We start from the raw sequence: 13,327 nt of genomic DNA, 5'->3' as shown, positions 1-13,327 counted from the left end.
GTTATATGGATGTGAAAAGATACTTAAGTGAGTATAGTTGTTTCCCCACACTGAGGCAAACAGGCAGCAATGATCTACAACAGCAAAGCAACTCCCTACTGGAGTAACTGTGCAGTATGAAAGCTGTGAACAAACTAGGTTTGCCTTAGAGATTTCGGACGCCCGGGTGCGTGCCAGGCAGGGAGGTGGTCTGGGGGACCCGTCAGGGCTGTGGGCCCCCCAACCCCAGTGCCGATGGGGCTGCGCTGGCAGGAGCGGGCTGTGGGGCCGGGCTCTCACTCTGCTGTGTTTGCAGGGGAGGTGGGCTGGGGCTGGTCCTGGCCAGTGCGGGCTTCGGCCGCCTGACCGCCCCCATCATGGAGCTCCACAACCAGAAAGGCTACTTCCTCCACCACGTCATCTTCGCCTGCTGTACGCTCATCTGCATCATCTGCATCCTGCTGCTGCCGGAGAGCAAGAACCAGAACCTGCCCGAAAACATCCCAGATGGGGAACATTACACCCGGCAGCCCCTCCTGCCGCACAAGAAGGGGGAGCAGCCCCTGCTCCTGACAAACTCTGAACTCAAGGATTACTCCGGCCTCCACGATTCGGCAGCTGTGAGCGACGGGATCTCAGAGAACACCACTGCCAACGGGATGAAGTCGATGTAACCGGGTGGATTTTTTTTTCCTTCTTTTTTTTTGGTTGGGTGGTTTTTTTTTCCCTTCTCCTCTTTCTTTCGTATTTTATTTGATGCTGTTGTGCAGGAGGAGCAGCACTTTGGGCAAAGGTGTTTGCACAGATTTTACAAACCAGTGATGGAGCAGACACAGACTTGGGGGAATTCAACTCTGCTGCTAAAGCAACTTTTGGCATCTTCAACTGTTGTGCAGATTGCTCTTGAAAAAGTTATGGGGGAAAAGACTCATCTGGGAAAAGACCTGGCCGGAGGGAGCCCTTCAGAACTCTTTTTTTCCTGCCATTAAATACGTATATTTATTTTGATTTATTCTCAAGAAGCACTTTATTTCCTTTTCCTTTCATAGATCACAAAAATGAAGCCATCTTATAATAAGAGGTGCAGCCATTCCAAGAAAGAAACCGTGGGGGGGTTGTTTTCTGTTTTGTTTTTGTGTTTCTTTAAAGGAAAGAGGGATCCACTGCAAAGTTGAATTGACTGAAATTTAGACTTGTGCAAAATTCTTGTGCCTGTCTAGAAAGTCCAAGCGCCCAGGTTGCCTGCTGTGTTTGTATACACCAAAAAAAAAAAGAAAAAAAAAAAAGAAAAACCTGTTGTGACTCTGACTGCATTTTAGGAAGCTTATGTTTGTTTTTGTAGCCCATGCGCACTTAAAAGTTACTTTCTAAATTAGTACTGGGGTTTTTTTCACCGAATGCAGTGAAGAAAATCCTACCTAACCAAGCTGATTTTTCAACGAGAATCAGCCTTCTGCATTTTAAGAGTCCATTAATCTATTTTGGACGGTTCCCGCTGGTCTTTAATAGTAATATAGATGATGTAAGTGATTTGACCAATGATGCAAAAATTAGTTTTTCCAAGAATGGCTTTAATTACCAGGCGGCCCAGAATCTCTTGATTGACTGCTCCAGGAGAAGAGCATAGACCAGCAGGGACAAAAAGTAAGGAGCGTGGGCTACGATCTCTACTTTTATTCCAAAAGGCAGCGCGGCTGGGATTCCCGCTCCTGGGAAGTGAGTGCCCTGGCACTGCTTTGCCTGTTTTTAGAACCAGGGTTTTTGTTTTCAATTTAAGTGGACAAAATGCTTAAGTGACTGTCGGAAAGGAATGAATTGATAGCCTGTGAATAATGACTTACAGTTGGCTGTCCTGGGGCTTTTAGAGATGTTTTCTGGTTCTGACCCAAGCATATACAGTGAACTCACCCAGATTTCCCCCCTTCCCCAGCTGCTCTCGTAGGACTTCCATTCAGAAAAAAAAAAAGTTTACTTAAATTGGATGGATCCTACTCTAGGCTAAGCAAAGCGAACACCCAGTTTGTCTCTTACTGTGCAGATGGCACTTTGATAGTGGCCGCCTGACTTCTCTCCTCCAGCCCCCAAACCATTTCCTTTGGCCATCGGCTTCTGGTTCTCACTGTGAATATCGTGAGGATCTAGTTCAATGCAAGAACTTTGTAAACAAACAGCTTTCTTGCATTGTAGTTAACCTCCCTGCTCTCCCTCCCTCTTCTCCTTTCTCAGGCCATCCATTTGTGATTGCTCAGTAGTGCAGACGTTCAAACAACCAGAGCAGCAGGATGTTGATGTTGTATTGAGTGTCCATATGATTGCCACTTTGTTTGATGTACATCTTGCGTTCGTACGCATGGAAAGCGCTCATTTGCACTTTCCTCCTCTACCTTCCCTCCCCCTTTGCTGTATCTTTCCTCTTCTACCTTCCCTCCCTCCTTTGCTGTATATATTGTCGATTAACTACTGTACCTAACAATTTCCATCCTCTATTAGGCTGCCGATGTCCTCTTACAGGCCCAAATAAATCAGAGATACGTGCTTCCCAGCAGGCAATGCAGTAAGTAGCGCGGCCTCAGACACTGACGCGTGCAAGGGGACAGGTAGACCTGCAGAAACGACAGAGATTGTTGCGTTCAGAGTAACAACGTTGTCCTAAAGCTGCTAATTTTTGTACAGAGGATGCGGACATTCAGGTTCTTCTTGAGCCTGGTAAGAAACACTGGACCAGTTGATGGTAGTTTTGCCCAAAGTTACACTACTGGTTTTTTTCACCTTTGCTAGACTTGCTGTGACAGCAAGAGCCCAATCTTCCTTACACTCAAGTTTTATTGTCGAGCTTGAGCACGGCTGCTTCTCTTTTTGTTCTGCGCTGAGACTTCTGCAGTCTGTGTTCACCTAAGGAAAAAAAAACCCAGGCCTTCCCCATTCATGCAGTATTCACGTGCCAAATTTGTGCAATAACTTTTGCCTTTGATATGAGATGCTTGTTGCAAGCCACACACATTGGGCGGGGGGGGGGGGGGGGGGAAGCGGGTTCACAACAAAAAATTGAAGAAGCAAAACAAGCCTTCATGGAAAAGGGCCTGAAAGCGGGGGAGCAGGGGCGAGCGCAGAGGCGGAGAGCAGCGTCCTGCCATCCATCACGCCATGGAGTCAGCGGCTCCTTCGTTCGTGGTCTCTGTGCGTGTGTGCTCAAGCTACGGTATGGCTCTTGTAGACCGTCCACAAGCCTATCAAACCGGCTGCTTCCGGCACTGTCAGCGGTCCTGCTGTGCTCGCCGCTGTTGTCCACAGCACTTTATCGTTTCCTATTCTGGTGGTTGCTTTCTGATGACAGACGGGCCCAGGGAAGAGAATGGTTGTTTAAACATATCAACATTTATATAGTAAACAAACTAGGTGACAGGAACAAGCAGCGATTTTTTTTTAAAAGTCTTACGGAATTGTCTTGATTTGCTGCTTTTTTGGGTTTTTTGCCTGAAACCAGGTAGTCGGTACTGATCTTCTGCAACGTGGGGATCCCCAGCTTCTTAAGTTGGTCTGGCCCTCTGCCTCTGTCATGACAATAAAACACAAACTAATTTCCTGCTTTGGCAGCTCCAGTTTTGCTCCTTTTCCTGAAAAGATGAACACCTCTGTGATGATTATTTTTTTCCACACACGCTCACAGAGTTGGAAAGCTTTTGCTAAGCCTATCTTGTGTGGAGGAGTCGGGTACCAGGTGATGCAGCAGGGCAGAAAGGAAACGCGGAGATGCTTACTCTGCTCTGCCTAGTCCTGCGGCAGGACAGGGCTCTCTGCTGGGGTCCCAGTCTGCCGCACCATCGGCTCCTCGGACGCCTCTCCTCCGCAGCCATCGCCAGGAAAGGCTTTTCTCAGGCGGCTTTTTCTGGCCACCGCAACAGGGGAAGCGGTCAAAGCTGTCCTGTCCATTTTGGCCTTTTTCTGTGAACCTTCAGTAACCTCTAAGACCATCAGTGGATTTTTCTTTGGGTTTACCATTTAAGGGCTTTCTTCCATCTTTGTAAGTTTAAACAAAAATGTGAATGTGACATTATGCTTGATCTTGGGGGGTTTTGTCCCCTTTTAAGGTTTCAGTACTGCTTTTGTTGCCAGACACACTGCAAATGGATAACGACAGTTGCCTGTTTGCAAGTGTTTTGTGGCCACTCAGAAAGGGGGTTGTGTGATTTACTTTTTGGGTTTGTTGAGCAGGCTTTTTTTTTTTTTTTTTTTTTATGGAAGTATTTTACTTAACTGTTGCCACTTCCTGGAGCCAAACACTAAAGGTCACCAAATTGGAAGCAGAAGTGCCATTAACTGAACTCTGTGAATGTCAAGTCAAGTTGCGCCTGTAGCTGGCACATAAGACAACACTATTAAGTGGGGGGATGATCTCCCCTGCTGTAACTCTCTTCTGGGTTTTTTCTGGGTTTTTTTGAAGAAAAATAAAATGACAAACCTCATTTTAAATGTATTGTGTAAAATGTTTCAGGAAAGGAGTATGGTGTGTTATGTCTAGTGGGTGAGACCTCCCTCCCCATTTCAGCTTCTGATGAAGTTTTAAAGAATCGTGTTACTGTACGTTTTGATCATGAATAGTCTGGTGGTGCTTCCTCATAGCACAAGCTTAAATCAAGTACTGAAAACAGTCTTACAAGCTAAATGTCTGCATGATGTTACATCTGTTGTACCTACTGAAAAGAACTTTGTATGTAAATGTACAGAATAAAATGACGTTGTCCCATCAGTTTGCTCTCCTTGGTCTGGCTCCCTCACAGCGACTTCTGAAACAGTCCGGCAGCAGCTAACGTGACACCTCAGCCAACAGCCCTACCCTTCTCTACACACAGAATGAGCTGATTTTTAAATCAGACTAATTAAATCGGCACATTGATTTGCAACTAATTGCCTTTTACATTCAGTCACAGAAGAACAGTTGACTCGGTTTCCTGGGTGGTGTAAATTAAAAAGAAAATACCCTCCGACAGCTGCTTTTTGCTATTCTGATCTTGAACTGCAGCCAAGGACCGGCAGCTGTTCCCACCACGTAAGGAAGGGCCCTCTGCGCCCACGTCAAACCTGCAACATGGAAGCCACTGGGTGTTCAAACCCCTTAGGGCAAGAGACTCATCAGGGGTTATGCCTTCTACATCAGCAACCTCTCGGTTACAGTTTTTAATTGCTGGTTGTGCCGCCACAGCAAGGTAAGTTCATCAGTTTTCTGTAGGTTGCTAGGACAGTTATCTAGCAGCAGCACTAGTATTTTTTACCTGTGTCAGAAGCTTATGTCTGAGTCAGGGTTCAACTTGCAGTGCAGAAGAAATAACCTGGACTCGCTCATCAGGTTGCTACGCTCAGTGTTCCTCCAAATTGCTGTGAATAATAGGTGGTGTGCCGTAGCACAGCACGTACCGACAGCTGCAAACAGTCACCGTGCCATTGGCTCTCTGGTTGGTTTGGGGCTTTTTGTATAGATAACTTTTAGCTGCCCTTCTCGTTGAACAAAATACCCCATGGATCTGCCTTTGAAAGGATATCCATCCTAGCTAAAAGCAAGTCCAGAGATGTAGCAGCAGGGTGCTTTGCGGTGGTGGTGGTGACTGCTCTGATTTTTCTAATGAGTATGGTCAGTTTACACCCATGATGCTCTTCTAGCAGCCTGACAGATTTATCTATTGCTCCAAAATTCAAGCTGTGCTTTTCTTCCTTCTACATAGCCCTTGGGGACATACAGAAAACCCTTTGTTGAAACCCTTCCAGAGTTCTCAGCGCCCGAGAGATGGAAGGAAATCCAGTCTTTAGTGCTAGTACTACAACCAACAGGGGCTAAGAAGATAGAGCAAGGTCATGCTCATTTTGTGTTACAGCTTTTCAATACAAAAAAAACGGGGTTTTTTTCATTATTTGAACACTAAAAGCTGCAATACTATGTTCAATACCACTCCATAGTAGATTAATTGTACAGGTAGAATTTGGAACTGATTTCCCAGCAGATCCCCATACTGCATGCAGGCGAGACACTGCACGCGCTTTTACGATTATGTTCTCACATTGCAGTGTATTTTCTACTCTACTCACCTATCCCCTACTTAACAGGGTAGCAAATTTGAAAAAAAAAATCCAGGTCCAACTGTATTTAGGTCCGGCTATATTTAATAACAATTGCAAATTCAATCAAAACAATACAAAACAAATATACTAACTTAATGTCAATGTGAAAATTGCAACCAGTTTTTCTAAAACAAAAACTCAGGTTATTTTACAATGTCAGAACTTCTCTGGAAAAGCCATCATTTCTTCTTTGATCCTGTTTTCTATGAGTAAGGTGAAATTGCTGTCTGTGTTTTGAAGATTGTAGCTGACAAATATCTGTTTTTTGGTCTTGCTGGCTAAAACACAAAACAGAGTAGTCAGCCATAGTTTGCTCTTACATAAAAGTGATGGTGGTATTCAAGCAAGCCTTTTTAAAAGCCGTATCATGCAGGTTTTCAAGACGACATGCTCCGCTCCTGCCGTGCTGGACCCAGTCATAAAGGAATAGCAGAACGAGTACCTGAGCATTGGCACGTTGGGCAAAAATATGCGCGTCACTGAGATGGGCAACGCAAGCCTGGTGACTATCAGCTAGTTTTTGCAAAAAGCCATTAGTCGCTGGAAAGCCTCACAGTGCTTTTAGTGGATTTTGGACGCTGCTTAAATATGGTACCGTTTAAGTGAAACCACAGACCATACTGGACTCTTAGCACTGAAATCTAGTTTATGAGTTGGTCTCTGCTGTGAAAAACCCTTACAGAGGGAAGGCGCATAAGAAAGTCATTAGGCCCCAATTAACAAAGTTCCCTTTTATTATGAATCCTTAAACCCCTAAAAAGGGCCCCAAAAGTGTGCATCACTCTTGTCTAAGCCTGCTGTCGGTAATTTTGTTTCCTTTAACCTTTATTTATATGGTGTCCAGGAGGCTGGAGAGCCTGGGTTGAACATGGTGAAGCCAAGCACAAGTAACACAGGCTACTGTAATGACAAATACCTAGAGAGAGGTGCTGTACAATTAAGAGCTGCTTTCCATGACAGAGCTAAACAGTGACAAAAATAACATCCACTGGGGCAGGAAGACTTAATTATCAGAGTAGAGCAGAAAACACCAAGAAGCGTTGTATAAATAAAATGGAATCCTACTTAGATTTTACCATAGTAATACAGCAAATTTGTAACTCTCTATAGGCTGCTAAAGCTAAACTTTGTGAAGAATGTAAGTACCATAGAGGAAAAATAGGCACTACGTTTGAATTGAGTTGTGGAAAATAGAAGGCAAAAAATGGTATTTGGGTCACAAGATATTGCTGGCAGGGAATGAGCTGGGAGCTGACGATCCCAGGGAGAATCTGCTGAATATTCAAAAATATCATCTGAATTTTAAAAATTGAAAATAAAGACACCAGAACTCCTAATATCTCAATCCTTTTTAAATAGGAAAGTTAACTACAGGAAACCTATATATACATATAAAATGTACAGCAACTTTTATGTACAGCACTTTTGAGGCATTTTCATTATGCAAATCAATTTATTATCATTTTCCTTTCTAACAGGTTACCAGCTTCCTAGCTTAGGGAGTAGAGCTGCTTCTGAAATGCAAGGACTCATTTGCCTTTTAAGACTTGGCACTACAAAACGCTGACATAATGCGGCACATTGCTCTGATTGCAAAAATATTAGCGCTTGGCACCAGATTTTGTGGTATAAAGCAGCACGTTTTGTAAGCACTAGTGCTTCATCATCATGCCCTAAATGAATGCAACGCTAATTCTGAACTAATTAATACCATTATCCTATCTAACGAAGCTACATCGTACGCTGCAGTGTCAAAACTCAACTTCTTAATTATGTTTCCGTAAGATCCAACTGAGTCTCCGGGATGCTGTTCCAGTTCCCAGGAACACTGTGAATCCCTCAGGGCTGCCTGTGCCGTGGAGCTCGAGGATCTCTGCTCCCAGCGGGACCTTTTCTGTCCCCACTTCCCTGCGGATTCATTTGGACACGTGGACTCTTGTGAGAAGGACAGAAGAGGGAAGATCTTATGCCTCCACGGAAGACCATCTGCAACTTCAGAGCAAAGCAGAAAACCGCGAAAGACAAGGCTTACCTAAAAAACCCTTCAGCAGGGCTGCTTCCCACACAGCCTGGCTGCTTCCTACGCAGCCTGGCTGCTAATCCCTTTTGCACCAGCCCCTCAAACTGGGGAAGAAGCTTCCTCGGCAGCCCATCATCGGGGACGTGCTGAGTGCCGAGAGGCGCTATGGCAGCACAGACCCGCTCCTACGACCTCAGGGACAGGGCCAAGGCCCAAATCGAAGCTTGAAGAGGAGCCCGGTGGGAGCAGGAGAAAGGACAGAACAAGCGTTGGGCATAAGTTTGTAGACCATTCATGCTGGAAAAGAGGTGGTGGAGGGGAACTGTGCCCAGCTGGGAAAGACTCAAGAGGTTGAGGTGATCTTCACCAAGAGTCTGCCAGTCCCTACAGAGGGAAGATGAAGACATGGCGCTATTCAGCAGTCACTGCGGCCGAAACTGCTGTGATTTCAGGATATGCAGGTGAGGGAGGCACTAATGGACAAGATTTTCTCAAGAATCGGACTCCACTAACCTACGGGAAACAATCTTTTAGGATTTGGGTTTCTTGACTAGTGAGACACATCTCGTGCCAGAGCAATCAGGCAGGGTGGTGGGAAACAGTCCCTTGCACCTGATACAAACAGATACAGCTAGAAATAGGTAGAAAGAGGAATAGGAACATGGCAAGCGTGCCTTCAGCAATGGAAAAGAAAAAAAAAACAAACCAACATTCCCCTGAAATAAGGGAGAAGATAGAGCCAGTACACCAAATACAGGTGGCCTGGCTAGGACCCCTACCAGGCTATAAAGAAAACAACAGGAGAATGTGTATGCTGACGCATGGCAGCGCTGAAACTCCTGCTCCAGGGCAGGGAACCTAACATTGCAGGAACAAACGGCAGGTGATGGAATGCAACTGGGAAGTATAAGAAATAAAAATACTTATGTTCAAATGGCATCGTATGCTACTTAAGTTAGTGCCTGCGAAGACCAAAATGGAAAGAGCATGGAAAAAGTGGTGACAGCATAGGAAAAAAAAAGTTACTGCCTGCCTGAAGATTACCACACGGCAGGATGTTTAGAAAGGCTACCTTGGAAGTACAGCTACAAATTAGGCTTGGCTGTGAATAGCATCTCTGTTATTACAGAATTTGTGGGAGTAACAAGGATTTTATTTCCCAGAGAAAAACTAAACACCAATAACAGCAAAGCTTGGTATTTCTAGCCAAGGCAGAACACAGGTTTCCTTACCGAGCACTTTGTGAAACAAAGAAGATACAGAGATGCTTAGTGATGATCTTGCAGATCCACTGGTTTCAAGAGAATAAACAATTTTGGACTAAGTGACCATAAGCTGACTTAAACTGATGGATTGACAAAAGCAAGCCTAAAACCTAAGGTGTAGAATTTCAGAAAGAAGATGTATTTCTTTTCTCAAAAGTCAGTTATGGTCAGGTGAAGAGGAAGCACGTAATTATTCAAAGCCAGAGGTGTATTACTGACTTTGTCCTTCCAACCAAAGGTGAAAAAGGTCTACAGGCCCTCCTCAATACAGTATACCTTAAGCAGGATAGCACGAGTAAGAATGGTATCTATAAAGAATATAAAAGGGACTGACTAGCAAGGAAATCTGCAACCCAGAGGTTAGATGGCACGGATACAGAGGAACACCGACCAAAAGCCTTCCTGGGCCGCGGCTGGCACAGAAAGCTTAAGATGGAATAATGAAAAACACTTAGGGGACACAAACAAAAAGAAAATAGGAAGGTGCATTATGCCCTGAGGATAAAGAGTAACCGATATCCCAGTACCAAGCAACACTATCAGTTCTCAGTAACAAAGTATGTGAAATTAGCAAGGTAAATGAGAAAAGGACCTTTAATTAAAAAAAAAAAAAAAAAGGCAGCAAAACTTGGACCACTTACTGAGAGAAAAATCAGGTAACCCAGACAGCCCCTGTCCTAGCACACTGAAAGAACTAATATAGGAAATGCAAGTTATTACCAACTCTAGCTATGAAATCTGTAATAAATTTTTAAGAGTGAAGATAGCACATGCGCTAAAAAAAAAAGACAGGAGAGGGTGGGAATCACCAAGACAACTTAGAGCTGTTAGCTGGACTCCAACGCTACACAGAGGCTTAGAGCAAGATCCAGAAGAAACTAGTAATGAGGAGACCAAACGGAAAGTGGAATAGACTGTTACACTTTATCCAAAGCAAACCCTCTCTGACTACATTTTTACTAACTGACTTCCTAAGGGTAATGCACTAATTACACATAAAGAAATCACGTTATACAGTACCCCATAGAATTATTACTTAAAGTGGAAATGATTGAATCCAGCATGTAGAGAAAGAGCTGCCACCAGGGAAGACTCCAACAGTGGTTATTGAAAGGTAAGTTATCAGGATGAAAAAAAGACGCTAGTACTGTTTTCCAAAGATCAGTCTTGTGAGCAATCCTTTTTTTATATATGCGTTAGTGGCCACGGAGAAGAAGTAGGTGTAGACTTGTGAAACTGCCTGACAATACAAACTCAGGACATGCTGCCCGTAACGAAGATCAGCACACAGATAATTAAGAAGAACTATGTGGCCTTTCTAACTGAAACAACAGAAGTGAGATGAGATCGAGCAGCGCAGCATCTTGCATTTAAAACCCAGTAACGAGTACTTCAGCAGTTCACCAGCTGGAGCTGCATCAGTTACTGGTAGGTGGTGATGAGTACCCAGCATGATGCAGCTGTCAGAGATGTGAGGGTGCTAGGATGCATTAGGCCAAGTATTTTTTGGAGAGATACAGGAGTTTGAAAGTTAGCATTCAGATTCAGAAATCTGGCTACGTCGGCATTGCACTAGGTATAGCAGGACACTCTTACACGTGCTGAAAATGGAGACATCCCGAGAGGTGCCCGTTTCATGCTGCAGGGACAGTCAGATCAAACACTGGCATCTGTGAGATGATCCAGGACTTTCCAGGCCAGAACTTCTCAGAATTTGGGGGCTAAAAGGTGCAAGATGTGATGAGGGTTGGCTTCACGTTCAGGCAAAACGCACGTGCCTTGCACGACAGCCATCCCACCCCACAGCACGGCAGTATCACAGCTTTATAGAGAGGAGGCCACTGAAAATCCCCCTCGACGGGCACGAGCGCGTGCTTCCCCTGCCTCGCACCCAAAGCCGGGGTCAGGGTATTAAAGAACACGGTCCTGACAACGCTCAGCGTGCCTTGAGGCAGACACCCCGCCAGCTGCGGCTAGGCAGACTTGTACGCTGCTGAAAAACGTGAACCGTGACGGAGGCCGCCCTGAACCTGCACCGCCCCGAGGGCCTGGCCGGCCGGCCCGCAGGCAGCAGCCCGGAGGACACCGGCTGCTGCTCGGCCGGGGGCTGCGAGCACCGCGTCCCTCTGCGGCCACCCAGACCGGGGCCGCTGGCTCCAACGCCACCAGAAACGGCTCTGCCCGGGCCCGACCCGCGTGTCCTCACCGCCCCCACGGAAGGCAACCTCCCGGCCCGGCTCCGCCCGCCCCCGCCGCCCCGGATCCCGGCCCCCCCGGCGGGAGCGCGCAGCCGCCGCGCCCGCACCTACCCAAGCGCCGGGCCAGGCAGGCGGAGGCGGTGTCGGAGGGATCCCCCAGGAGCGAGGCGGCCACCGGGATGCTGTCCTGCAAGCGGAGCACAGCAGAGGGCAGGGCTTAGTCCCCGGCAGCGCGGGGCGGGAGACCCGAGGCAGAGGCGGCGGGGACCCGCCCGCCGCAGGGCTCCCGCCGGCCGCAGGGCCCCGGCAGCCCGGGAGAGGCGGCGGGGACACTCACCCGGGGGCTGCACATGGCGACGGCCAGGCTGGCGAGGGCGGGCGCGGCGCCCACCCAGAGGAAGAGCGAGTCCCGCAGCCGCATGGCGTGGAAGTGCACCCGCTGCTCGCCCAGCCGCCCGCTGAAGTCGTGCAGGGCGATGCCGCCCGCCGCTGCCGCTCCCCCGCCGCCCGCCGCCTCCATCGGCCCTTCTCCCGGCGCGGCCAGGCCTCAGCAAGCAAGGCCCGAGCGGGCGGCCCGCCCCGCTGCCCGGGGAGGCGGCGCTCCGCCGCGCCCGCCCCGCCACAGACGCTGCCGGCGGTGCCGCCCCCGGCACCGGCCCTGCGTAGCCGCCCGTCCCGGGGGGTGCACGCTTCCTCCGGGCGTACACGCACGGCTTCCCCCCCCCGATGGGTGCACACACAGACGGATGGGTGCGCACCCCTGCCCTGTGCACGGCCCCTCCCCGGGGCGCACCTCCTCCCTGCACAGACCCCACCGGCACGCACGCGCACCCCTCGGTCCGTGCACAGCCCCCTCTGGTGCGCACACCCTCCGTGCCCCCCACCCCCCGAGGTGTACAGTCCCCCCGGTCGGTGCACACCGCCTCCGTGTACAGCCCCCGGAGGGCGCAGCCTCCTCCCGGTGCACAACACGCACCCCGCCGGCGCACGCCCCCTGTGCATGCACACACACGCCGCCGGGGCATACACGCAGCCCCCGGGGCACACCCCCTCCGTGCACAGGCACGCCACCACCACCCCCCTGGTCGGTGCACTCCCCCTCCGTGCGCGGCTTCCCCGGGGCTCACACCCGCCCCGGGCGGTGCACGCTCCCCCCCCCCCCCCGCCCCCCGCGTCCCCTCCCCGCGTACGCCCGCTGCGCCCTCCGCAGGGGGCCGGGGCCGGGGCCGCGGGATTAACGCGGAGGCAGCCGCAGGGATGGAGAAACCCCACTAGATGGCAGGTGAACCACTGCGTGCGGAGGCACGGCCGGTGAAGCGGGGTTCAGGCGGCTCCGGTGGAGGAGCCCCGGGGTTTCAGGCTGAAGGGAAGGGGCTGGCGTGATGCCGTGCAGCCTCGGAAACCCCCCGGGGAAGGGGAGGAGGAAGGTCACGGTGACCCTGGCTTCGTTCAGCTCTGGAGGGTTTCAGGGTTACGGGGGATCTATAAAGCAAGCAAGTCGGGTTTGCCGAGCTCCGGAGAACATGGGACCGGGAATTAAAGGCCCTACTTTGGGTATGAACTTTGTGCCCACCACGCTTTCACCAGAGGACAGCTAAGCTGGTCATTACTGAAAAGGATTTTCCTTGACTGTGCCGTCTGCTGCTGATAAGAATACAGGTAGCACACTGATGGCCATGAGCCCTTTACAATTGGAAACGTGTATTTTAGAACCACAGGCAGGGTGTCGTCTCTGCCTAAAGAGCAAGCAAGTC

General features: G+C 49.0%; 2 protein-coding genes across 3 annotated transcripts in view; one reads left to right on the top strand and one right to left on the bottom strand.

Moving 5' to 3' along the window:
* SLC22A23 (solute carrier family 22 member 23) overlaps nt 1-2,518 on the top strand; it is a 115,019-nt gene extending 112,501 nt beyond the window's left edge. For both annotated transcript variants that reach the window (XM_076330471.1, XM_076330470.1), the window contains one exon: nt 296-2,518. In XM_076330471.1, the coding sequence (XP_076186586.1) occupies nt 296-653 (358 nt within the window). In that variant the 3' untranslated portion in view covers nt 654-2,518. The remainder of the gene's footprint in view (nt 1-295) is intronic.
* Nucleotides 2,519-6,110: 3,592 nt separating this feature from the next.
* PSMG4 (proteasome assembly chaperone 4) lies at nt 6,111-12,129 on the bottom strand. The gene is made up of 3 exons (XM_076330469.1): nt 11,911-12,129; nt 11,685-11,760; nt 6,111-6,368 (listed from the first exon to the last, which is right to left on the bottom strand). Exons 1-3 carry the CDS (start codon nt 12,091-12,093, stop codon nt 6,247-6,249), a joined length of 381 nt encoding a protein of 126 aa, XP_076186584.1. The 5' UTR covers nt 12,094-12,129; the 3' UTR covers nt 6,111-6,246.
* Between the last annotated feature and the right edge of the window lie 1,198 nt (nt 12,130-13,327).

This window comes from Aptenodytes patagonicus, chromosome 2 (genome assembly GCF_965638725.1).
Source record: "Aptenodytes patagonicus chromosome 2, bAptPat1.pri.cur, whole genome shotgun sequence".
In the NCBI taxonomy this organism is placed as follows: Eukaryota; Metazoa; Chordata; class Aves; order Sphenisciformes; family Spheniscidae; genus Aptenodytes; species Aptenodytes patagonicus.
The sequence above is the reverse complement of the archived record's forward strand: the minus strand, read 5'-3'. Positions and strand labels throughout refer to the sequence as shown.

What these genes read in the sequence shown, in the direction of transcription:
- PSMG4 (XM_076330469.1), bottom strand. Translation starts at nt 12,093, where the DNA reads ATGGAGGCGGCGGGCGGCGGGGGAGCGGCAGCGGCGGGCGGCATCGCC. An exon ending in TCGCCATGTGCAGCCCCCGG is followed by an intron (nt 11,761 to 11,910) that starts GTGAGTGTCCCC and finishes CTCCGCTTGCAG; the next exon opens with GACAGCATCCCGGTGGCCGC. An exon ending in CTGCCTGGCCCGGCGCTTGG is followed by an intron (nt 6,369 to 11,684) that starts GTAGGTGCGGGC and finishes TTTGTGTTTTAG; the next exon opens with CCAGCAAGACCAAAAAACAG.